The following is a 25,817-nucleotide window of genomic DNA, read 5'->3' as shown; positions in this document are numbered from 1 at the left end:
ATGGTTTGATTTAACAGGGTTTAGGGTGTATATTAGAAATAGTTCTGCTACTAAGGCCCAGAAGTTTATTTCTAAATGCAGGGACATACCAGATTTTGAATCTGACTGGATTCACGTATCCTTTCCTCAACAGGCTGGCTGTGTTGATCTGTGTGCATAGATGTGTATTTTTTTAAAAAGGTATCACATCCTTCTGTTTGATGTGTTGTTGGGAACAGTTGCTAAGGAAAGCAGTGTACAATTACAGCCCCAGTGATGTCCACACTAATAATATACTTTGCTATGCATAGTTCAGATGCAGACACCTCTCTGCTATAAAGAGCATGGAGATTTCAACAGAGGAATACTTTAACTTATGTTACAGACACAGGGCTGCAGCAGATCTGATTTTTAAAATCCGGGGGCTGCATAAGCCTGTGTTTAAAGCTATGACAAAATTCTCTTGTGGGAGATGAATCAAGGAAGTATTTACAGGAGACAAAGCCAACGCGTACACAAGTTCTGAAATCTTTTTCGATGAACTCTCCCCCTCCAATACTCTCTGGTCCAATTCTGCACTGCATCTCCTGGAGCCTAGCTAGGGTCAGCCATGGACTCTGTCCCCCTGCCCTCAACCACCTCTTTGCAGCATGTTTGCTCCCATTATGAAGAGAATTTGCTTGCTTCCCCTGCGTTGGGACCCAGTGTTTCAGAGAAAGAAGAGGCCCTTATTATAGAAGAAGAACTAATATCAGTTCATTTCATCCAGAGGAATTATTGCTTCTGATGACACCAGGATAACCCGTGGCTGTATCAAAGGTCAGCAAAGGACTAATTCATACCTCTAGCCTCAATGTTACATTTAAAAGACACCCCCCAAAACAAAACCCTACCCAAATAAAACTCTCCACTGCACACACAATTCTCCCCCTGCAGACAGAATGAACCACATGTGATGGAAGTGAGTTGTGTCGCTCAGTGGTCTACTGGAAGGTGCTCTGCTGCTGGGTGATATAACAACCTCTGCATAAATACATTTCACATCTATTTGCAGGTCTGGGTGGGAGAAGAAAGGTGGCAAGACACCCTGTATTCAGAGGGGTTTATCCCAGAGTGACGACGGACCAAAGAAGTCTGCAATGCAGCCTGTGGCTGCACTCATCTTTAATGTAGAAATACAACTGTCACAGACTGAAAGGCCCAGAATAGAATGCAAAGCATCATGGGTCACAGAGGCCTCGATTCATGATGGGACCTGGAGTCTCCACAGGCCACATGTCCATAGTAAAGAGGAGGGCAGATGCAATCTGCTGCATTTTATGCCAATTAGTTGGGACCAGCAGGCTCCTGGCAAGTTGCCAAGGCAGCCCTCTGTTGGGCGATATTTCAATGCCTCTGATTTAACCTGTCTGATTCCACTCGGAATTTCACTGGTTTAAAAGCAAAGAAAAACAGTGGTGTGTCCAGAAATAGCAATAGTTTCCCTAGGCCAATCAGGCGGCAATTGAATTATTTTGCTTTGCACGTGCCACTGAAGTGCCACTAAAGGTTTATATCAGCCAGATTCAAGAGCAAACACTGGATTCACAGCCAAAACATGAGGAGGGTTAAATCCAAACCAGAGCTTTCCTGATACTATCAATCCCCGTATTGCACATCAAGACAGCTGCTACAAGTCTTCTGCACTTTAGACATCGGTTCCTTTGCAGCCAGAGTTATTAAGTCTGAATATCTGTGTGTCTGCCAAGGGAGATACTCCTCAGACAAGCTGTCTTGAGGGGGGCATGGTGGCGTCTTTGTGCCACCGAACTGGCATGTGTCTTGGGATCAGAAAAGTCTCACGAGATAAGCTGTGAACTTGTGCAGTTCCTGAAGTGAAATCAAAGCAGATGCCCCTGCTATGCACGTGCTTGTCAACAGCTAAAAATAAGAGAGGAGCCAGGTTAAAAAGACAAAACCACATTTCTTCATTACGCGGTATCCCTACGTCTGCGATTTAGTTGTTCTGCACCTGTTTTATCTCACAGGGATTGGTCAAGGTTTAGGGACAGGATCAATATATATCGAATAGTGCTGGCAGGGCGGCCCAGTGAGTTAACCCTCTAATCTGTTACATCCTCTGCTAGAGCCCAGTTCGCGTCTGGGTGATGCAGGACCGCCTGAGCTGCTGGGATCTCAATTTGCAGTCATTTACTCCTGAGAGAAAAGGACAAACAAGTCCACACAGCGCCTTCAAAACAGGAACATCTGTTGGGACCATATGCGTGGGGCCTGACCTGTAGTTATCGCTTCTGCCTTCACTGTCAGTGGCCAGCAGTATTCAGAGGATGAGTGAGCATGTTTATCCCTACTTATCACACCCTTGTACAGAGACTCCATAGCTTGGCCATGCAGAGCTCATTACACTTCGGGGTAAGCTTAGTTTGAAAAGTATTAGTGACAAACAAGTCCAGTTCTAGACCAGGCATTTTAGAAGAGTTATCAATTAACAGTAGAAAATAACATGTGAGTTGCGATTTGGAAACACTTGTATCCGAGGGCTGGAGAAGCTCAGGACTCCTGGGTTCTGTTCTGTTGGCAACTGATTTCCTGCGTCACCTTGTGCAAGACGTTTAGTCCTCCGTGCTTCTATTTCTGAAATGGTTATTAGGCTCCTTACCTATCACACAAAGCGTGGTGAGACTACCTGTATGTAAAGCACTTTGGAATTGTTGTTGCTATATTACTAGTTAATATAATAATTATTATATTACTATGTTAGTGCTAAGTGTTACTGTAATGATATAGAATCTACCCAGCATTCATTCTATCAACAAAATGGTGAAAGTGCCCAGGGAACAGTAACATGTGAAACTGCTCACTGTTGCAACTAATATTCTAGCTTGAATCAGTTTAATCAACTAGTCTCGGGGACAAACTGATAGTGACTAGCAGCCAGAGAAAGATGCTCGTAAGAAGGGTGCTGTCTCCTAACCTTATTACACTGCTGTTGTGATCTCTTTAATGCTTTCAAAAGCTCCTTTCTGGCTTTATTGAAAATGATGCACTCTGATGAGTGCTTTATGATTTTTTCAATAGCCAATGATTATGCAGAATAATCAAAGAAAAAGGCTGGGAAAATCTCTGTAACTTGGACCACCCACTTTTTTTTTTCATGCCACATTCTCATATGGTGCAAGTACATATACCAGGGTTCTCTGGCCCTTGCCTCCTCCCCCACAAGGCCACATCTGAGGAATTTCCTAGATGTGTTCTATGTGCCCTTATAAACAACAGGCCAAATCTGACAGTAAATTACTCCAGCTTGACACTGATGTAACTAGAAGCAGAATTTATCCCTACTGCAAATCACTCTCAAAAGGAAATTCTTCAGGTGAAAATCACTTTTTGATATACATTACTATTAACTCTATGTTGTAACCATCCTTAGAGGTTTTTAAGGCCTGGCTTGACAAAGCCCTAGCTGGGATGATTTAGTTGGGGTTGGTCCTGCTTTGAACAGGGGGTTGGACTAGATGACCTCCTGAGGGTCCCTTCCAACCAAGTTTTCTGTGATTCTATAGGGAATCTGATGGACTTGCCAAAGGCCAGAGTTTGAGTCAAGCAGCAGAGCCAGGAATAGGACCCAGGAAACCGGACTCTTTGTCTACTGTGCTAACCAGAGCGGGCTGGAAGTTTTCTGATGGACCACACTTCCCTCGGACATGTTGGTTTGAGGGAATCAAAACCTTTCGTGGGAACACATCAATTCTGTCGAAATTTTGGATGGAAACCAGGCAGTTAGACTGGGGAGTTGGGTAACATGGGGAGCCAGCCCCGACTCCCCAGGGAGTGAGGCAAACTGCTCGATGGGCCAGCTGCCTTGCTGTGTTACCTGGACTCCCAAGACAGTGGGTGTCCCGGGGAGTGGGGCACCTGGGAGCAAGTTGGCAAATCCTGTTTTGGTTCTCCCCTAGGGGCATCGTTCCTGCTGTGAAAAATGCTGAACTTTTAATTTTTTGTCCAGATTCAGGATGAAATTTTATCTCAGCAACATTGAAATTTTTGGTGGGACAGAGATTCTCCTCAGCTCTAATGCTAACGACAGTACTAGGCTTTCAAATCAATGAGAAAAGCGAATAAAAAACAGCTGGTCTATTGACTTCTAGAAGAGAGATGCTAGTTTATGCCTAACATTAGTTCTTATGTTTTTCAGGGAGGCAGTGTAGTCTAGTAACCAGGGCACTAGGCTGGGAGTCAGGGGACATGGGGCCTATTCCCAGCTCTGCCAGTGCCCTGCTGTGTGATCATGGGCAAGTCACTTCACCTCTGTGGCTATTTCACCTCCCTGTGTCCATCTTAGCTATTTAGAATGTAAGTTTTTTGAGGCAAGCATGGTTTCTCACTGTGTATCTGTATGTCACCTAGTACAACCAGGCCTAAATCTTGGTTGGGATCTCTAGGCACTATTGTTATACACATTAATATTTCTCCTTTTATGTTATCTTTTTTAAATTACAGTTTTACTCCCTTCGTCCAATGACATTTTGATTGCATTACAACACACCAGTGCAATGTCTCACATCACAATGATCAAATTTATCCCACAAGAACAGATTCAGAAAGTCAGTTCTTGCTTAGTCGGTGATTTCACTCTATTTTGGAAATTCTTTCTTTGGAGAAAGTCAAAACCTGAAATAGCTTTGCTTTCTGTTGCCAGTTTCTTTCCTCCTGAAAACTCAGCTCTGATACAGCAGCTGGTTATCCTCAAGGATCTATTGTTTTCCTTTAACATTACGTTTCCAACAAAATTGTTTCTGAAGCAAGATGATCGTGTATCTTGTTCAAAGTTCCACCGCCATTTAAAGTGGCTCCCTATGACTCTCTCTACCTGCCCACACTACTTCCTTAAACATCTCTAATCCCGGAGGGGTGGGAAATCACTTAACAGTAAATAACTACACTATTGTTCACAAAGTACATCCCTAAAAGTGTGTTAGCCAATGCTTCACACTGTGTTTAGCTATAAACATAAGCTCAATAATCTTTCAATTGTGGTAACAGCAAATAAAAAAAATGGATTTTTTCCTGGAGCTACCGTCAGTGGTTAAGTTTTAGAAGTATCATTTTTTCACAGATGGGTTTAAATGTTTCCTGATCTTGCTGTATGACAGAGGGCGCAATCCTGCCAGTTGCTGTTCATGTCTTAGAAGGTGCCAAGTGTCTTCAACTCCCAATGAAGTCAGCGGCTCAGCAACTTGCAGCAACTGGTCCAAAGAGATGAAGGATCCAGTCCAAAGCCCGCAGAAAGCAATGAAAAGACTCTGATTGACTTCAAGGGAGTTTGGATCAGGTCATGATTGCTTAGAGACTAATTGACTTTTTCATTTTCAAACACAGGTAACAACCCTAATAACCGAATACCTGCTTTCCTCTCCCCACAAAATCACTGCTGTAGGCTGGTTCTGCAGTTAATAATGCCGAAAACTTGTCATGCACCATCTCTGGGTTGCCCTTCCAGAAGTATCTCTGTTCGCTGGATTAGAGAGATATCTGTCAGTCACGGATGCCTGATGTCAGCTGGTCAGCCGTTTCCTTGCTGAAGATTTTAGATTCTTTCCTTCTCCTCTTTGCACTGTTAGCCCTCCCACTGAACTCCACTTCATTGCAGGAGAAACTGGATGAAAATAGCTGGTGCCGGCTCTGATTTCCTCTGACTTTAATAGAAGGGTGTACAGGACAATACACAAGACGGATATCCTCTCCTCAGCTCACTGCATTCACTCACATGGGTGCTCCAAACAGAGCTCACAAATCCTGCAGGTAAAGACCGGATTCCTAGTGAGGGGAGTGGAAACCATTCTGGACGTGAACCCAAGGAGGTTACAGGGCTGGAAAGGAAAAGGCTGGCTGGAAAGAAAGACTGCAACTTTCTGAAGCATTTGTTTAACTGTCAGAGTCCTGATTTTCAGACGTGCTGTTCTATTCTAAGTCAAGGGGAGCTGTAGATGTAGGCCTCTGGGGTCTAAGCATTCACAGTTGGCCTTCACACTTTTTTAATGGGCCTGCAAAATAACTATCTACCCTCTACCTATGCTACCATTGACAGCCGAGATTAACCTTGTAACTCTCCAGAGGAAGGGCGCATAGTCACAGGCTAGGCTCAAGCCTAACTCATCTGAAGTATCCCATGCAAGTATTGTATATCTAGTTGTTTCTGATCACAGCACTCATTATTCCTGGATGTGGGAGCTGAGCCAAGGGTAGTGTCTTGCTTGAATTCCTGCCTTATAGCAAAGAATTATTAATACTTAGAAAAATGGCTGTCATCCCTCTACATGGAGACAAGGGTTTAAATTCAACACAGTGAAAAGAGAAGGGTGTCTGTGAAACTGGACTTTGAAATAAACTTATTTAGGACCTGCACTGCCTTGGAAGAGATCTAGAGTGAAATCCTGGCCCCATTAAGACAATGAAAACAACTCCCATTAACTTCCATGTGGCCAGGATGTCACCCCTGGATTCATTGCTGGGGAGCAGTCTCTTGCTCTCTGGGCTGGAAGGCCAGCAGCACCTCAGGTCACCCTGGTGAGGGAATATACCCCTCTATGGACACCCACACACCACTGTCAGGGGCCACAGAATGCCTTTTTGGCCGGGGGGGGGGCAAACAAACCAACCAACCCCTCCCCCAGCGCCTACTGCTGATTTCTTACTTTACGTTGACATTTAATGTCATTCTTTCTAACACACGTTCTTCTCAGAATACGTACAGAGAATTAAAGAATCAAGCCAGTTTAAAAACATGTAATTTAAAAAAGGAAATCAGCAGCCGCTGTGTTTGTGCACTGCTCTCTGCCAAGCAGCCGGGGGTTTGAAGGGATAGTCCCGAATCTGAGTAGAGAAGTCCCCTTGGACAAGCAGGAAGGAAAGGAACTGTGCTGTTCGAGGCGCCAGGCAGGCGAGCTACCCACCCCCACACATCGCCTCCCCTCGGGGTTTGAGGCTCTCTCGGGCCCTTTTAAACGGGGGCGTTTTGGAAGAAGCAAAGGGCTGGGGGGCGCGGCTCTGTAGTAGGCAGTGAACGGACCTGGCTTTTGCTGCTGACATTCACAGGAGCTGCACCCAAGGGGCCAGATCCTTCAGACACTCCCTGGAAAATCTTACATGCCTAATGTCTATCGCTGTGGGCCAGCCGCCGCTCAAGGAGATGGGGAGGGAGGGCGAGTCCCCCACCCCAGGGGCAAACCCCTCTGCTTCCTCTGGCCAGCACTTTCCTCCCCGCCGAATGCTAGCTTACTGTATCTATGGCCAGCTATCCCACTCCCCTCCTCCGCCCACCACTTTACACCCCAGCTCCCTTGTCGGCTCCCCTCTGCACCCCGACTCCTGCTGGCCGACTTCCCCTCCCCCTCCTTCCCTCTGCACGCCAGCTCCTGCCGACCACCTCCCCCCCCCACCTTCCCTCTGCATGCAGGCTCCTGCTGCCTTCCCCTCCCACTGTCCCTGGGGCAGCCCCATGGAGTGGGAGAGCTAGGCTCCTGCCATCGCAGGGGAGCGTCGTACTTTGGTGAGCGAGGGGGCAGCGGCCAGACGAGTCAGCGAGAAGTAACTTGGAGACCAGTTCCAATGCCCGGGCGGGAAGCTAATTCCGTGTCTAGTCCTGGGCGGAGCTTGGCACAATTCCAATTTCCCACCGAGAGGATATAAATTAAGGCACTAAAAGTTGGTCAAGCCATGGCCCGGCTGGCTCACTCCGTTCTGCAGCCTCTGGCTGTAATAATCTTTGTACAAAGTATGCCATGTGAGGGGTCATTTGAAAACTCATCATTTGCTGGTCAGTACTGTCCTGATAAAGTATGTTTGGCAACATTGTATGTGAAGTTATAAGATTTCCCCTTATGATGGTATTAAGCCATGTTCCAAACCTCGCAGCCCTGCCCAAGCAGAAGTTGGCAAACAGGTGTGTCCTAAACAAAGCAATGCGTGCTTACCTTAATTTGCATTTAAGCAGTAAACAGAGTCATCAAGCAGGAAGGGAAAACAAAGGAAGCGCAGACAGGTGAAAAAAACCAGTAGGGAATATCATTCCATATAGTTCTCAGCTGGAAACGTTTGTCAAGAGGGGGACTCAAACACCCCAGGGCACCCCTTGTCTTCCCCTGCCCTCCTCATTCTCCGAACCTAAGAAGACAACAGGAAACCGCCACTGGACTCTGGGAAAGGGGTCCTGACCTGAAAGTTTGGTCTGTAATCTGCTTGGAGCATGTGGTGTGAAAGTTTGCTTTGCAACTATAATAGTTTCTTAAGTAGATATAATGGAACCTCAGAGTTACAAACACCTCAGGAATGAAGATCGTTCATAACTCTGAAATGTTCATAACAAAACGTTATGGTGGTCTTTCACAAGTTTACAACTGAACACTGACTTAATACGGCTTTGAAACTTTACTGCTGTGGAAGAACCATTTCCCTTAACACTACGCAGAAGAAAAATGCTGCTTTTAACCGTCCTAATTTAAATGAAACAAGCACAGAAACAGTTTCATCTTGTGAAATCCTTTTAAACCCCCCTCCACCTTTTTTTTAAACTAATTTACATTTAAACACAGCAGTGTGCTGTATTTCCTTTCCCCCCCTTCCTCCCCCCTTCATCTCTGCTGCTGCCTGATTGATTATTCTGGTTCCAAATGAGGTGTGAGGTTGACCGGTCAGTTCGTATCTCTGGTATTTGTAACTGAGGTTCTACTGTATTAGAAAGTATTTTATCTTTATTTTTCTTGTAACCATTTCTGACTTTTATGCCTCATTACTTTTACTCACTTAAAATCTCTCTCTTTGTAGTTAATAAACTCATTTTACTGTTTAGCTAATCAAGCATGCTTAAGTTGAAATGTCTGGGTAACTCTAATTTAAGATAATAAACTGGCATGTATTCCCATAAAGGAACAACAGACTTAATCTATTTGTACTGTCCAGGAAAGAGCTGCGCAGTTACATGACATACATTTCTGGGGGGAAATCCAGGACTGGGGGTGTGTTGGGGTCACCCTGCAGTATAACCAAGGCTGGTGAAAGCCAGGGTGTAACTGACAGACTGCAGTTAAACACAGACACACAGGCTGTGGCCTGCATGCTGGAAGTCTGTTTGTGAGTGGTCCATGCGGGAGCTACAACAGCAAGGCATTGTAAGGCCCCCAAGGGTGACTTGCCCCCCGCTACTCTGGATTCTCCCCGTTACGTCACAAATCCTGCAATGATGTCCATGGGCCAGCTGGCATAGCTGAAGGGACAGGTCACCTGAGCGTTCTTCCATCCTGTCTATATCCCTCCAGTTCAGCAGCAGTCTGCTCCCAACCTTCTGAATGTAGTGGTGCCCAGGGGTGCTGACAGCCTCTTTGGCCCAGGAAGTTCCCCAAGACATGGGACCTGCAGGAAGAAGCCCCCCGCTGAGGAAAAGTCTCTCCAAATCCAATTCGTGTCCACTCCCAGGATTCTTTCCGCCAGTCCTGATGACTGTAGCAGCATCCCTGGCTCCTGGAGACTTCAACAATGACAGAGTCTTTGTTTGTACTACATACATGCTCTCAGAAAAGCATCAATGGGATCCGGTTTCTGATTTACAGCTTTCTGGATGGTAAATCACTGCCTCTTGCTGATAAGTCTCCTCAGAGCATGTTTTAAAGAAAGCATTACAGGTTTCTGGCAGTGGCACAAAGGATCTAGCAGAGAGCTCACCAAACAGGAGGATCTGCTGTTGTTTAGGCCCCTATCCGGCACGTGACAGTGCGTTAGTTCTGTCTCCAGAGGCACTGAGTTTGATTCAAATTAGACGGGTAGTAGTTTTAAACACCAGACCATGGATGTTTTAAGGATTTCCCAGGTTAGTTTAACCCTGAATGTGACTGCCAGAATGTGACTGCCAGAAATGACTGAAAAATGTCATGGGAAAGAGCAACTCAGAACCACCACTGCCAAGAGGAATTTCACCTGCTGTTGGGTTAGATGCCGGCATCTCATGGGCTTTCCCTCTCTGCATATTGTATGGCAGCATTTTATGCTACCTACCCTTCTTGCTTAGGATCAGGGCTCTGAATTATTTACTGTGAGTTTTACTCAAAATCATGGGCTGGTCATGGATTTTGTTTGAAGGAAAAAATCAATTTTCTTCTTTTTTTTAACCTTAGAGATCATCTCTACGCCAAGTTCAGTCTTTGGTGATTCTGCGGGAGAACTTCTTGGGAATCAGTCTTACAAGAGGCAATATGGGCTTGTGGTTATGCCACTGCGCTGGGACTTGGGGCTGAGCTTCTGCCACAGATACCCTGCGTGCCCTGGGGCAACACACTTCAGCCCTCTGTGTCTCAGATCCCCAGCGGTAAAATGGATGATGATGATTTTGACTTTCTCCCACCTTGTCTCTCTCATATATTTAGACTGTAAGTTCTTTGGGTCAAAGCTGGGCCCCAGTCTCGGGGACGTCTCTAAGCACCAGTGTAACATTCCTAGCAATCAGCTACATCTTATTTCCTCCCTGCCTCTCTAGGACTGCTTCCTCAAATTCCTGCTCTTGATGCCCTAGGCCCCGAAGGATGGCATCGACCCCATGTTGTTAGTTGTTGGCTGCGTGTGTTTGTCCTCCCCATTTGTATGCTGTCCCAGCTCTGCGCAGGTAACCGAGACATCACTCCACGATCGAATTATTCAATAAGACCACAGATCCTTTCAGCACACAAAGCACCCAGCCAGGTTTATTGTCAAACGAGCACAACAAAAAGTGCCTTATACGTACTACAAGTACACTTAATATTGTGTGCTCCTGACAATGGTACGGGCTCAGTAAATGGCGGGGCTCTCCGTTCCCTACTCGGCAAGACAAAGATCCTTCCTCTGAGACCCTCTTTTATACATTGATACAAACAAGTTGCGTATTATCCCTCTGACGTGTGTAGTTGCCACCTCTTGACATGGCAAGGTACCACACTTTGACGTGGTATGATACCACCCGTTACCTTGTACCGGATGGTTCGGTTAAAACATCTCTATTCATCATATTAACAAGATATTTTTATCCATTATAATGTCATTTGGAGAGGTCAGTATGCCCTTGTTATCTTTAGGGTATTAGGATGTCCTGGTACCTTTCTGAAATGTGCTTATAACTAGCACTTCTTTGGAATGTGTTTGTAATACCAGCTCTGTTCTTGCCAGTTACTGTGAGTCTGCCAGCATTCACAGCATGACTCCTACTATCTTTGCTTTATACCATTACTTTAGCTCAGGACTCATACTTGGCCTGTTATGCTAGGCCTCATGTCTCAGGCTATCACTTTCTACTACACCCCCCACTGCAAGGACATATAGCAGCATAGTCATCTAGCATCATCTTCACCTTCTTTGCAGAAACAAGAGCAAGAACTGAGACAAAGCCACAAGAGGTTTGAATAAAAAAATCATATGACTTCAAGGAAAAATACAAGTATTCAAAGGATGAGCAATTCCCGTATGCCTGTGCTAAGCTTGTGTATTTAACCAGCAGGAAGATAACAGAAAGATGGAACAAGCCCACAAAGTGTCTTTAGTAAAATGCCAGTTGTTGATATTGTCTCTGCAACCTCCAAAGCCACAAAAACATACCTAAGCAAAACTCGAATTTTCTTCCTTCAGTAACGAAGGAGTGTGGACTGTTGGTTAAAGCAGGTTCTGGGTGTCAGGACCGCTGGGTTCTAGTCTCGTTTCTGTCTACTGCAGAGCTAGATATCATGGATCTAGCCTGCTCACAGACTTGCTGCATGACCCTTGCACTAGTTAGTTAACCTCTGTGCCTCAGTTCCTTCATGTGCAGAATAAAGGAACTAATGGTAAAGGTAGCAACATACCTCACACAGTTTAATTAGTTACATATCTGTGGAAGTGTCTTGAGATCCCTGACCGATGTTTGACAGCATGCAAGGGCAGAGTGCTTATACAATCATCCAGCATTGGACTGAGCTAGAAAACAAACTCCTTGAACAGAACCTGGACATTGTATAACTGACCTTGTTGCTGGAACATGTACATATACAAGAGGATAAATAACGGTATAGTTTAACATCAGCTTGCCTAGCTAGAGGAGTCACAGGTGACACATTACACATTAATATCTCTTTTACTCTTTCAGACTCCTCCAAGCTCTGAGATCTGTGCATCAACAAGCCACTCTTAGCTACGATTCTCATTATACATGCCTGCCTTCTCATCGACCCAGAGTTGTGAAAGCAAAGCCCTCTTCATTGTAAACCCACTGGAAAATAAGTCTTGTTGTCACTTAAAGGTTTGTATAATGCAATTTCTCTGTTACTATAGTCAAGATTTCCCCCATCTGTTAGCACCATCAGGAAACAAGAGCTGAGATTTCTTGCACCCAGCACAATCTACAGGTTTACCGTGTTACTATAAGAGCTATTTAATAATACAGAATACAATGGACATACACGGCTGAGGATCTGCATCATATTGAAGGCTTTCTGTTGGCAGCTTCAGAGAACTCGGGGGCAGATTCCTTCCCTGTGTAATTTCCTTTTTTCAGAGGCATGGAGTTTCATGAGATTTGCTAGTCCCTGAGATTTGGCTGACCACAAGGTGAACCAGAAAGTGACAGGCAATTTATGAAATAGGTATTTTTAATTTGTACTTAATATTAAACCTTCTTCTAATATGAAAGTGCTTCACACATGAACACGCAGACAGGTAAGTCAGTATTATCACCCCATTTTACAGACCTCAAAGTATGTCAGTGCAGTTGGGAAACGGGAGTGCAGAGAGACACAGTGATTGGGGAGGATCAGACCATGACTTAGTAGCAGGGCAGAACCCAGAACCTTGATTCCTCATCTCCTGCCATTTGACAGAATTCTACCTACTGCCCGAATAAACAACATTTGGGAGTGTGAAGCTCTGACTTTATTGAAAACCTCCCAACTTAGCAAAATCAGGAAGAGGAAGATTCAGCATCCCAAAATCATCATTTTCCATAAAAAAGGACATAGAGTCAATGGAAAAAATGGAAGGAATCTTCAAGGACTCTTCTGCACTCAAAATACTAGAGCAGTCAGACCGTGAAGTTCTACATCCATTTACAGCAGCAAGGATCTCGCCTACTGCACTGAAGGAAGAGTTAACAGCAGACAATCAAGAGAAGACAGTTACTTTGCCTGAGAGAAAGATCCTCTAATGGTTAAAGAACAAGGGTGGGAACTAGGACTGCTCAGTTTTACTCCTGGCTCTGTCAGTTAGTCAGATTAACCTTGGGCAAGTCACTTAACTTCTCTGCGCCTCATCTGAAAAATGGGGATGATACGTACTGCAAGGTTTAATTAGTGTTCCCAAAGTAGCCGAAGGCCTGGGGTTCGAAGGTAATGCCTGATTATTGTTGTGCTCATAAGAACAGCAAGCATATCCTTGATATTAACACAATAAAAATGTGTGCAAAGAAGTCACCCTTATTAGACAAGCCCCTTTCTCAAGAAACAGGCCTGAAGTATCCCAAATGTAGTGAATAATGAATATGCTTTTGCTCCATCTTCATTAGAAGGTCACCACCAGGAATCAACTGACTTTTGTGGGTCACTGGAGTAGTCACTTAAGACAGCATTCACTGGAGTTGGTTTCTTTAAACAGAAACACAAAGCCTTTCAACTGGCGAGTGAAAAATCAGCTAGTGACACAAAGCTCAACCATCCGAGGCTAACTTTTACAAAGCCTTCTGAGCAAGGAATGCTCTCAGGGTCTTGTCTACACAGCAGCTAGACACCCGTGCCAGCCAACTCAGGGAGTGGGGCTGTTTCACTGCTGTGTAAATGTCTGGGTTTGGGCTGGAACCTGGGCTCTAGGGCCCTGTGAGAGGTGGGAGGGTCCCAGAGTTCAGGCTCCAGTCCGAGCCTAAAAGTCTACACAGCAATGAAACAGCCTCGCACCCTGAGCCTCACAAGTCTGAGTCGGCTGGGCCAGCCACGGGATTTTCCTTGCGGTGCAGACATACCCTCAGGTTCCTTGAGATCGGCTCATGCCTGCACATTCACCACAGCTGCTATTTCAGATTCTTTTGGAGAGAATGGAGAGTCCCAGCTGACAATGTCACAGTAGCGGCAGCAACAGTCGCAGGACCATACAGGAGCGCGTTAGCAAGTTCTTCTCTCTTCCTGGCTTGGGGCTGCACCAAATCTCTCACAAAGCAGCGGGAGTCAGCGGTTGTCTATATGTAAATCAGAGTGCCAGCATTATTGCCAGCTGGACGGACATTAAGAGTGGGTATGCAGCAAGAAGGAATTTCAGCATTTCATCCACAGCAGGACCAGAAGGCCAGACAACTGCCAGGTGATTTTTGTCCATAGCCCACCTCAGCCCGGTGCGCTGCGCACAGCCAGATACAGGACTGGAACCAAGCAGCGCCAAGTATAATGAAGCGATGAATTGCAGCCAGAGCAGCGAAGGAAAGCAGAATGGTCAGAACGGTACATCTCAAAGAACAATGTGATTTCACTGACAGAATGCGTGCGTAACCATCAGAGTCAGAAACGAAATGAAAGTTAGGGCCACGCCCACGTCACCCTCCCCTCCCCTCAATAATTTATACACAGAAACAAAGAATCAAATTCTGCTCTCTGCAGAGCACAAAAAGGGAGCCTGTACCCATACAAAATAACATCACCGGCTGAGGTACGACATTGTTACATGCTATGGACAATGAATGCCTTAACGTGGCAAGAGGCATTCCACATAATCCTCATCCACCTGGTCCTTTCCACTAAGGGCATCCTTCCCATCAACCGCCCCCTCGGCTCATGGAGTGATGCTATGGTTCTCAAACCCTGCTTGTTTCAGTGACGATGACCCTTTCCACGGGAAGAGGCACATCAGCCATGACTACACCCAGGGTGCTCAACACTTGCTTGGAGTAGACAGAGGACAGACAGTTTAGTTGATATACATGTGCCCACATCAGCTGGGGTCAGCCTTATTTCAGAAGTGAGAGAGACCCTGCCATCATTTCCCAGAAGCCCCCTTCCTCCACATAATGTGATGTCCTGGGTCTCGAACACAGGTCTGTGAGTTCCCAGACATCCTGACCTTCACTCAGTGTCTGCTGAAAACTGGTGGGCCAAGGAGCTAGTAGGACTATAGCCTCAGCCAAGGCACCACCCACGGGAGCCCTGATTGGAGGATTGTCTGGCTCTGCGATTGGTGCAACCCTGCTATTTGAGCCAGAAGGCACAGGAAGTTCTCTGAGCAACCAGGTGATTCCCTTTTGCTGCTGCATTGGACCTTGAGCTTGTGCCTCCTTCCTGCATCCTGCACCCAACCCTGTTACTGATTCCTGCTCCGCTCCTGGTTCCTGCCTCACCCCACCTTTGCTCCTGGTTCCCACTGTGCTCGTGCGCCATGCCTGATCCTTGCCTCTCCTCTGGTTCCTGCCCTTACATCTTGCTTCCAAACATCAGTTACCAGTCCTGGCTTGCACCCCTGACTCAGGTTTGACCCTGGGCTCTGGCATTTGGTATCCAACCCCAGCCCCAACCCTCAGCTTTCATTCCTGGCTCTGATTCTGGCTCGACCCTGGCTCTGGTAATTGCCAATTTCACTCTGACATTGACCCTCAAATTTGTTCCCCAACCTGGATGCCTGCTTAGCCCACTACACCTGCTCTGATCACTCAAACTGCCTACATCCTGGTCCATAACACACGTCAGCCAAGTGCAGGTATTTTAGTTGCCCGGACACTAAGAAAAATGCCAATGGGACTTTGAGGCTGGCACCACATCAGCATTGCTGAGCTGATCTGGCTTCAGACATATAACTAACAGGTCAAAAAGGTCCCCCAGCCTATCAATCCCATAAACCAGCCAGCCTCCCTGCAAAACTGTGAGCTAAACTGAGCCCACCAGTCAAGGCTGAAGCTTCACATCTCATAGACCCAGGCCATCAGAGATGTGGAAAAAGGCAGGTCCGTGCATTACTCAGGTCAAGTCAGGAATGACCCTCATGGGCTTTGGACCAAACCTCCTTGGCCAAACAAATAATCAGGAGCAGCATGTGCCCTTTGCAGGCAGGGAACAAGGAGGCTATGTTGAAGGGTGCAGACAGGCCTAGGGACTCTATGGGTACGTCTGCATTGCCGGCGGCATTGTCGGCAGTGCAGGATCGATTTTGCGGGATCGATTAAGCGGCAGCGGAGACCTGCTCAATCAATCCGGAAGTCGACTCCATAAATTCACCCCCGCAAAAAGATTAACGCTGTGTTGACGGGAGGGCATTTCCCATCAGCGCAGCGTAATGCGGACGTCACACTAATTAGAATTTAGGACGTCGACAGGAGATACACAAGTTACTCTACACAGCTTGCATATCTCCCGTTGACTGCCGCCGAATTTCGCTGGCAGTGTAGACCAGGCCTAAGATAGCCTCTCCCACAAACCAAATAACCACATATTAACCGCGTGATGAGCTGCAGAACAGTATCATAAACCAACACAGACACTCAAGCCTGCGCTCTCCATCAGCATGCAGCTGGTGCCTAGGGGACAATCCCATTTCACCTGGTTACATATCATTATTATGGTCTAAATGCCATGGTTGTCAGTTTATTTTTTAATTGACTTTGCTTTTCTATAGTGTTCTTGGATATGATACAGTAAACTCAGTGCTGTGTGCTGATAAAAAAAAGTTGCCCGTGATAATCAACGACCTGCAAACGCACAAATCATTACTGTCTGGGTTGTAAGGGCAGCTGATATAGCTGCAAGCCACGCAGGTCGATGCCAGCAATTATTGTCCAGTGGTGAGCCGCTTGCTAGACTGTAGAGTTGAGTCAGGGCTCATACTGGACTAAACCAGCTATCAGCTATTATTTCCATATGTTTAGTAGCAAGAGCTGTGGGGTATACATAGTGGCAATGAACTTGGGCTCCGTCAGGCCAATGGGGGAGACATATACAACCGGTGAGGACCCTCCACTGATAACACCTAGCTTTCTCCCATAGAGGGCTGTCTCCTCAGGTGCCTATCACCTCAAGTGCCTCATCGGATCTTGTGGGAAGGGAGATCTTGTAATTCTGGCACTAGACTGAGACTCCAGAAGTCTGGATTCAATTTAAGACTCTGCCATAGACTTTTCTGCGTGATCTTGGGCAAGTCACTTCAGCCCAGATCCACAAAGGGACTTCAGAGGTGCCCTTTGAGCACACCTACTAGATGCAAGCCCCACAGCTCAGCTCAGTGGGGGAACGCTTATCTGCACCTGCTTTGAGGAACACGCTGGGCTTAGGTGTGAGAAAGGCCACCTAGATGCCTGCCTGAGGTGGCAATGTCCTTGCCCAGGGACAGAAACTTAGATGCCTAGGGAACTTGTATAGAGAAAACTTAGGTGGCAAGTGAGTTTAGGGACCTATGGTGTTAGGTGGCAGCCGAGTGGGGGATTTTGTGGACTGCAGCAGCACGTTCTGAGATTTAGGTACCTAAGTCCCTTTGGGTATCTTGGCCTTCATCTCCCTGAGCCTCTACTCCTTGTCTGTTAACAGGGATAAAGAGCCTTCCATTCTCCTCCTTGGCCTATTTTGTCTATTTAGACTGCGACCTCTTCAGGCCAGGGACTGTCTATGTACACACTCAACATATGGGCTCTGATGTTGGTTCAAGACTGTAGGTGCTACAGTAATATAAACAATAATAATATCAACCGCTGGGGAACGCATAAGGAGAGAGGTAGTCTCTGAAGTACTTATAGAATCATAGAAGATTAGGGTTGGAAGGGACCTTAGGAGGTCATGTAGTCTCACCCCCTATTCAAACAAAGCTTTAGAGCTTTATGGGTTAAAACTAGGCGGAACTGTGCCTGGGGAATGAGCATTTGTTAAACTGAGTTTTTAAAATAGAACGGGAGAGAGATGGCTATGAACCGGATGGTGCCTATAAAATTATATTGGTCTGTCGTAACCATGAAACACTTGCATAAACAAACACAAAAACCATTGCCCTCTCCCCACTTACACTTTTATTTTCTATAATTAATTGGGCAAGATTGGAACTTGGGAAAAGCTCAACTATGGTCAGAATTCATGGACTTCTTTCTAGTAATAACACACTGGGAGCAGCTGCAAATATCTAATTACCTGCAACATGTTGAGAAGCAGGCTCCGGAACTTGGTCCCTTCCACCATGAAGAGCGCCATTTTGTCACAGAGCTTGGCGGCCGTGGAGGCGAAGCTGCGGTCTGTCACCGCTTTCTGGTAAATGGTCTTGACGATCTCGCCCAGCATCTCCTCGGAGTTGGTGGAGTTCTGGGCCTCCTCCATGAAGTTGGTGAGCTTGGAGTCCACATCGCTGCTGTTGTTCCTCATGCTGTTGAGGATTTCGATTAATTTGTCCATTTTGTTCTTTTGAGGGTTGGTTGCCTCCACCGGTACTTCGTCCTGGTCCGTGAAAAGGGAAAGACAAGGCGTCTGTTACACAAGGAAAAAACAGACATATCAGCCCCTGATCTCCCACAGAAAACAGGGGGTGGGGAGTGATCGGAGTCATACAATCAGATCTAAACCTAGGCACGTTCTAGTGGCACACTCTAGTGATCTAAGGTCACAACTGGGAGCCAAGAATTTGAGAGTGCTAATTACTGCTCTGACGGGGACTCCATCTGTGACTCCTGTGCAAGTCACATCACATCTCTGTGCCTCAGTGTCCCCATGTATGCCATGGTGATAGATATACCTAAGTACCTCGTAGGTGTGACGTTTACTGAGTGCCAATGAGCCAGGTTTGCCTGGAGGGAAAAGCCAGGGCTACTTATACCATGCACACTCTGACGCAGCATGACTTTGCTCAGGCGTCTGGAAATACCAAGGTCACACTGGGCACATAGAATCATAGAATTGTAGGACTAGAAGGGACCTCGAGAAGTTGGCTAGTCCAGTCCCCTGCACTCATGGCAGCACTAAGTATTATCTAGGCCACCCCTGACAGATGTTTGTCTAACCTGCTCTTAAACATCTGCAGTGACGGAGATTCCCCAACCTCCCTAGACAATTTATTTCAGTGCTTAACTACCCTGACAGTTTGGAAGTTTTTTTCTAATGTCCAACCTAAACTGCCCTTGCTGCAATTTAAGCCCATTGCTTCTTGTCCTATCTTCAGAGGTTAACGAGAACAGTTTACATCCCCCCTCCTTGTAACAACCTTTTATGAACTTGAAAACAGTTATCAGGTCCCCCCTCCTCCATATTCTCTTCTCCAGACTAAACAACCCCAATTTTTTCAATCTTCCCTCTTAGATCACATTTTCTAGACCTTTAATCATTTTCGTGGCAGGCATTAGCAGAATTACTTCCCATTTGGGTAGCATGAGACTTAGACTTGCAACAGGGACGCTGTAGGGATTACTTAGCACTCATAAAGTATCTGGAAGGTGGAAAGCGCTATGGATCTTCTAGTCAAGCCCCTCCCATACCTTTCGCAGCAGCTCACAATGGTCAGCAGCGAGCGCTTGAGGTTTCTGCAACATATTGCAGGTGACAGGGGACCTTGAGTATTCAGCCACTGACTAGGAGAAATGCTACAAGGCGCTAACTCTGCTAACTCATGTCTTTCTGCTGTGCTGCTTTTGTGCAGCAAGTGCTACAGGAGAGTCAGCCATGTTATGCCGTACGCTCTCATTGTAACCCTCTCTCGCTTCCACTCCTCTCACTTTCCCTTCTTTGTTAGTGGGAGCAGGCTGGGCCCAGTAGACCTTGCTTCTTTCTCCCTCTCACGTTACAAACTCACAGCCCATACACTCTGGCCAGTGGGAAGAAGGTTAGCCTCATGGTTAAAGCACTGTGCTGGGACTCAGATCTTGGCTCAATTCCTGGCTCTACCAAACACTCCCTGTGTGATCCTGGGCAAGTCACCTTATCGCTCCATGTCTCAGTTTCCCATCCGTAAAATGGGAATAATGCTGCTGCTTTCCTGCCTTATGGGCTTTTACGAAAACAAATTCACTAATATTTGCGAGGTGCTCAGATTACAAGGCTACAGCACCAGAGAAATACCTAGACCAGGATATAACTGAACAACCTAAGCGGTAATCAAGAATATCACATGCAACATATGCACAATCTGCATGAGTTACAGTTGCTACAGGAGCTCTAATTTTTTCATCTCTTGGCTTCTCTGCATTTAAATTCATAACATTACCACTCATTGTATTGCAGCTTTTTAACAATTAATTATGCCGTGAAACTTTTTGCCAGGGACAGATACGCAGTGGACATCTCACACTTGCTATGAGCTGATCTTCTCTCCCTCTTTTTTTCCATTTATAAAATGAGAGCCAGACTATATGAAAGTCCCCTGAAACCTTTAGTAAACTCCAGGTGTGACCTTGAAACCTGATGGGTGGAGCTATCAGAAGGCCAGCTGTGTTAACTCAATGCTGGAGACGGGGCATAAACATAGCTCGGTGTTTACCTGGAGTGTTGCTCTCACATGAGCCAAGGCTCCCAGAAGTTATGATTATAGACTTGATCCTGAAAATCATCTCGTCTCATGTAAACAGTCCCACAGAAGCAAGTGAAATTGCTCACACAAGTCAGAACTGTTTAGGTGAATGAGCATTTGCAAGATCAGGCCCTAGATTAGGTCACAAGAAAGAAACTTGCAAGTGAGTATTTTAAACCAGTTTGAGTATCAATGTTCTCCTGTAAACACAGATAAGAATTAAAATAATCTATATCGCACTGCATATATACAGGCATACAGCCATATTCAAATGGGTATGTACGCAAACACACAATAGAGCTGTTTATGTTCAGGTATGTTTCGTTTCATGTACTAGATATGCTCTGCGCATTTGTTTGTTTATTTTTTTGCTACAAATTTGGACATTTTTGCTGAAAATTCATTTGAGTGGATTTTTTCAATATGCACAGATAAACTTACAATAAAAATCCTGCATTCTCTAGGGTGCATGTGGATGGATTATCTATGAAATCCTCAGAAATTTGAAACTTTGTTTCCAAAAAGGGTTTCTCATCCATCACTTGCAAACAATAGTTTTGTTATTGTTGAGTTGTTCAAGGAAAGGGGGAAGGACAAGGGTGCTTTTGATATATTTATCCAATTATCTAAATAAATAGTTATCAGGTTTAAAGGGCTAACTCTAAATATCCAATGTTCAAAGTCTGAATTCTGTACTCAGTATCTAAATTCTGGAGGAAACGCATAGCCATATTTTAGAAATGCAAAAGCTGGCTTTTGCAAAGAGGCTGGGAAATACATGTGCTCCTGTTTTTGCTCATAACCCTCATCTTCGCATAGGATTTTTTGCTGGGGGGAGGGAGGGGCACAATTTCTCCTTTGAAAACTCAGTCTTAACATGAATACAGGTTAGGTGCAGTTAGATTGAGAGACTCAGCAGTGTGTCCATAAAGGCCTGATGAAGAATCACAAAAACCCAGCCACCCATCAGAAAAAGTGTTGACTTTAGGAAATTGGATCACAAGTTTGGTTGTGCTCAGGAACAAGCCCCATGTTTCTTAGCCCCCATGTAGGTATGTGAAATGATCAGGAGTTGGGCTTTTTATAAAGGGAAACTCAGCTCCCCACGGGAATGGTACCTTTTCTTTTAGTCTCCTTCGCAGCCTGTCTTTGGAAGACTGGAGCAAATTGACCTTGGGCCTTTCCCCGATGCGCTCCTGAACACTGTCTCTCCTCTTGGTTTCTGGCTCCTGAATGTACTGCTGAGACGGTCTCTCCACGGCCTCTGTGCTCCGGTGCATCTCCAGGGGGATGTGAACCATGCAGACGGAGGCGTCCTCGATTTTCAAATTCTCAGTCTCTTTGGCATTTCTGTGCGTTTCCTTGTCGTTGGGTGAGTGCTTCTGGTTGTGGTGCCATCGCCGGTTTTGGCTGTAGCCGTGGTGGCCTGGCCTCCCTGAGGAGTGAGGGGCTTGGCCTCCCTGGTAGAGTTTCTGGTGTTCCCTGTTGTGTTTGGCGGTACCTTGCTGATGATCCGTGTGCTGCTGCTGCGGTTTGTTTCCTCCAGGAGGCCTTTGTTGTCTCCTGCAAACACAAACCAAAAAAGTCAGCACGCTCGCCTTCTCCCATATTCATTTGCACCAGGGCAGCAACAAGCTTGCCACCAGGGCTTCTCCAATGGTGTTATTTGGGGCGTGAGTATTTCCCTGATCATTACTGTCTAAGAGAGTGGTTTACTGGGGAGCTGCTCAGCCGTGCAGAGTAACACGGCAGCCATACAATGGGAACATCTTAAAAAACGATCCCAAAAAATTACAATCTGACCATCTTCACATGACTCCAGCCAGCAGATCACTCTCCTGCTGATCGATACACCTCCAAGCCCTGCTGTGCACCCAACACGCCTTTCATAGACCCCTGGATGATTACTGTCATAACCAGATGTCTTTCATGTGGTTTCTGTGCCCACGCTGGTTCTTTCCCTGGAGCCATGCGGCCAGGGGCTAGACAGACTTAGCAATCTCTTGACCCTTCTCTCCCATTTCTGTCTTTCTCCTGGTTAGTGTCAGCTGCTCTCACTTGCTCTCTGGCACCTGCCCATGACTGTCCTAAACAAGTCTCCAACCCTAACAATTCTACAGGTCTTAAATAAAAATAGGTTTTCTTGGCAGATTATAGAAATAGAGAGAAAAAGTATTAAATCAAAAGACGCCTAAAAGAAAAATCATCTAGACCAATGATACAGAATGTATTGCTATGGGCGGAAGGATGGTCCAGTGGTTGGAGTGCTAGTCTAGGCTGTGGATCAAGTCCCTGCTTTGTCACAGATTTCCCATGCGACCTTGGCAAGTCACTTATCCTCTCTCTGCCCCAGTTTCTCATCTGTAAAATGAGGTTAATAGCACTTCCCTATCTCACATAGGTATTGGGAGGATAAATACATTAAAGATCAAGACACTCAGATACTATGGTAACGGAAGCCATGTAAGTACCCCAAGATAGATCGCTAATCCTAGGCTTGAGTAGCAAAGACGGCTTCATGACACCTGAGAAATCTTACATACTATTGAGCCCAATGGATCTGATCCCTGCCAATGGGGTCTGTATCACCATTGACCTGGCAGGCTAAGCCACTTTGTCCCAGATGGTCTTTGTGTCTCATGGCTCACTAGAAAGTCTCCCCCCTCTTAGAGGGAAGAGCTTTGTGCATCTTCCCAACAAAACAGGAGAGATGTTACATCACCATCTGAGATGGCACAAAATCTGTCACGTCTCTGAACCTTCTCCAAAAAGCTGGGTTGGATTTTTTTTCAAGGGAGTTGGTGGCCAAGTCCCATTTGAAAATCAATGGACACTAATTGCTTTGGTCCCCTTTGTAGGATTCCAGCCTTATTGCTATGGTGGTTTATCAGTCTCTTCTCGACCAAAGATCTGAAGACTTGGTTTCTCCCAACCTCAGCAGTAAAAATGACTTTGGTTAGAAGCCAGGCAAGGAAGAGAGCTCAGGGATACTCTTTGTTTCATAAGTTTACGACAAAAGGACTGTTGGATATATCCCCTGCCCTGTTCCACCAACTTGGAGACCTCTGGCTTCTGAATTTTTTAAATTGTTCTCATCCAGACAGTTTTAAAAATGTAACAGGAGTTGCTCAAACTCAGCAGTAAGAGACAAAATTAGAAAAGAAAATTAACAAGTATCAAATCCAACACCCACCTGCCAACCTTCTCTATTCAGGTTTTACTTTTCAGCAAAACACCCACTGTTTTACTCTCTGCCCTACAAAACAATCTCCTCTATGGATATCAATAGCATTTTCTCCCTACAGGCCCCTATTTATGGCATTCATATGTTAGCAGGCTTGCACAGCAACACTGGCTAAACATTAGAGCGTTCCTGTGCGGGCCAGGGGAGGAACAGAAGAGTGTCAAGTTATATATGAACATGGCGTGTGGGCTTCTGCTCCTTCCTCACCTGACCCCCCATTACTCCTCAGCCATTTTCTTTCCAGAGAAAAAGGAGGGAGTCATTATCTGCTCTATCAGAAGAGACATGCTTTGCCCCTCTATAGCACGTCATCCACGCTGTAGAGACCCTTTACTCACAATTATTATGTCTTGCAACACCATTGTGAGGTAGAGGAAAACCTTTATCCACATTTTACAGATGGGAAAACTGAGTCACTGCGCGCTAAGGTGGAGATTTACTCAGGCACACATTGGAGTAACTGTCCGCAAATGACTTGTCCAAGATAGCAGAGCTAGTCAGTAGGGGAGCCATCAGAACAACCCACAAGTCTTGGCTTTTAGCCCCTTGCTCCAACTACTAGATTAGACTGTATGTTTCCCTGAAAAGCAAAGTAAAATGAAGTTATCTGGCTGCTCATCCACTTGTGTCCACAGTCTGTATTTTCGCTGGAAGAGTGAACGTATTTGGCGTGGGATGTTTCTCACAAAGCAGACACTATCATCCTAAATAATAAACAAACAAACAAACAAAAAAGTGTGCGCCTGCCACACTGAAAAGTGAGGACCATTTCCCCCTTGTTCCTTTCTACAGGAAGCGGACGCTTGAGGAAATTCCTGCCAGCAGATGCAGCCAAAGTGTGTCTTGCATCCTCCAACTGAACTTGGACATTTCAGATTTCCAAACAAGCTGTCAAGACAAGATTATCTGTGCTTGCAACACATAAAAAAAGTGAAGGAAGTTTAAAGGCCTATTATCAAAAGAAAGGACAGGATCGAGGGCATCCTATGACCTGTGTGATTTTCCATTGCTTTAAACCAGGCCATTTTCAAAGCAACACTGGACTAGAGTTTAAAAAGATGCATAGGAATTTTTTTCAAATATACCACATTGCATTCAAATCCCATTTACAGCTTGTGTGCCTTTTACAAGGGTTATTTCCTTTACTCCAACGGTTGATTATCCAGATAGCTGTGCATCTAACTAGGAGCTCTTCTTCTTATCTAATCTGACTCTGTCTTCCAGTCGGATTTGCTCATTCAATCTGGTGACTGTGACATGACAACTGCTTCCCCATGGCAGGAACAGATAGTACTAAAAAGGAGCAGAGCCTCTATTTCCAGTGCTGTCCCTTTAAAAGGAGACACTCCAAAGCCCTGGGTTGTGTTGGCTTCAAAGCAAGGTTAGCAGTAAAAACGGCAGCAGTTCCCAGCATGCCAACTGTCCTTTTAACACTTGCTACTTTGTTTGAAAAGCATGCTGGATTGACACTGTAAAATTAAGCACTTTTCAGGCCCTTGGGGCTGCAATGATGGAGCTTCACCTGGGAATTTGCACAGATGGAAGGAGAAGGGCTGCAGATAGGGGGGCAACCATAACATTTCCAGATCTGTGCAAAGCAAATGTGCACACATGTGAGAGGGACAGACATAAACTTCTTGTTGCAGGAAACCAATAAAATTGCATTTCATTGTTGGTTTTGTACTAGTTATGTAAATAATCCCCACTCAGTCCCATCCTCATCCTCAGACTCCAGTCCCCCTCCAGATAAATAACTCTGGTTATTGAACACATTTCACATACCAATTTATTTTATTTTTCCTAGAACAAATGTGCACTGATCTGCTAAATGTGCTCTGACGAAGGAAGTGGCCATTCACAAATATATTACAATGGTCAGTGCCTAAACGGTCTCCAGGTCTGTCTGCCAAACCAGTCTATCCAGCAGAACTGTATTCCTTGGCACCCGGATTAGTTCAACCCACTTATGTAGGCCAACTGGCTCTTAAGCATAAAGACTGAGGGCTTATATTTGGCTAAATGTCGGAAGAACAAATTCGTTCTCAGCGGCAATGGAAGGAATTTGCATTTAGTCTCAGAACACAGAATTTAGGTTTAGGAGACATTCAAC

The 25,817-nt window shown here is 45.6% G+C and overlaps 1 protein-coding gene across 2 annotated transcripts in view; it reads right to left on the bottom strand.

Annotated features, from left to right (window-relative positions):
* The window catches only part of CTIF (cap binding complex dependent translation initiation factor), a 318,671-nt gene that overhangs the window by 70,453 nt on the left and 222,401 nt on the right, over positions 1–25,817 (bottom strand). The window contains exons 8-9 of one of the 2 annotated variants that reach the window (XM_067545642.1): positions 21,582–22,026; positions 18,105–18,434 (exon numbers count right to left, since the gene is read on the bottom strand). In XM_067545642.1, the coding sequence (XP_067401743.1) occupies positions 18,105–18,434; positions 21,582–22,026 (775 nt within the window). The remainder of the gene's footprint in view (positions 1–18,104; positions 18,435–21,581; positions 22,027–25,817) is intronic. The other variant, XM_067545643.1, reaches the window with a different exon arrangement.

Source organism: Emydura macquarii, unplaced genomic scaffold (assembly GCF_026122565.2).
Source record: "Emydura macquarii macquarii isolate MOO-44397 ecotype Brisbane River unplaced genomic scaffold, CSIRO-AGI_Emac_v2 contig_1045, whole genome shotgun sequence".
In the NCBI taxonomy this organism is placed as follows: domain Eukaryota; kingdom Metazoa; phylum Chordata; order Testudines; family Chelidae; genus Emydura; species Emydura macquarii.
The sequence above is the reverse complement of the archived record's forward strand: the minus strand, read 5'-3'. Positions and strand labels throughout refer to the sequence as shown.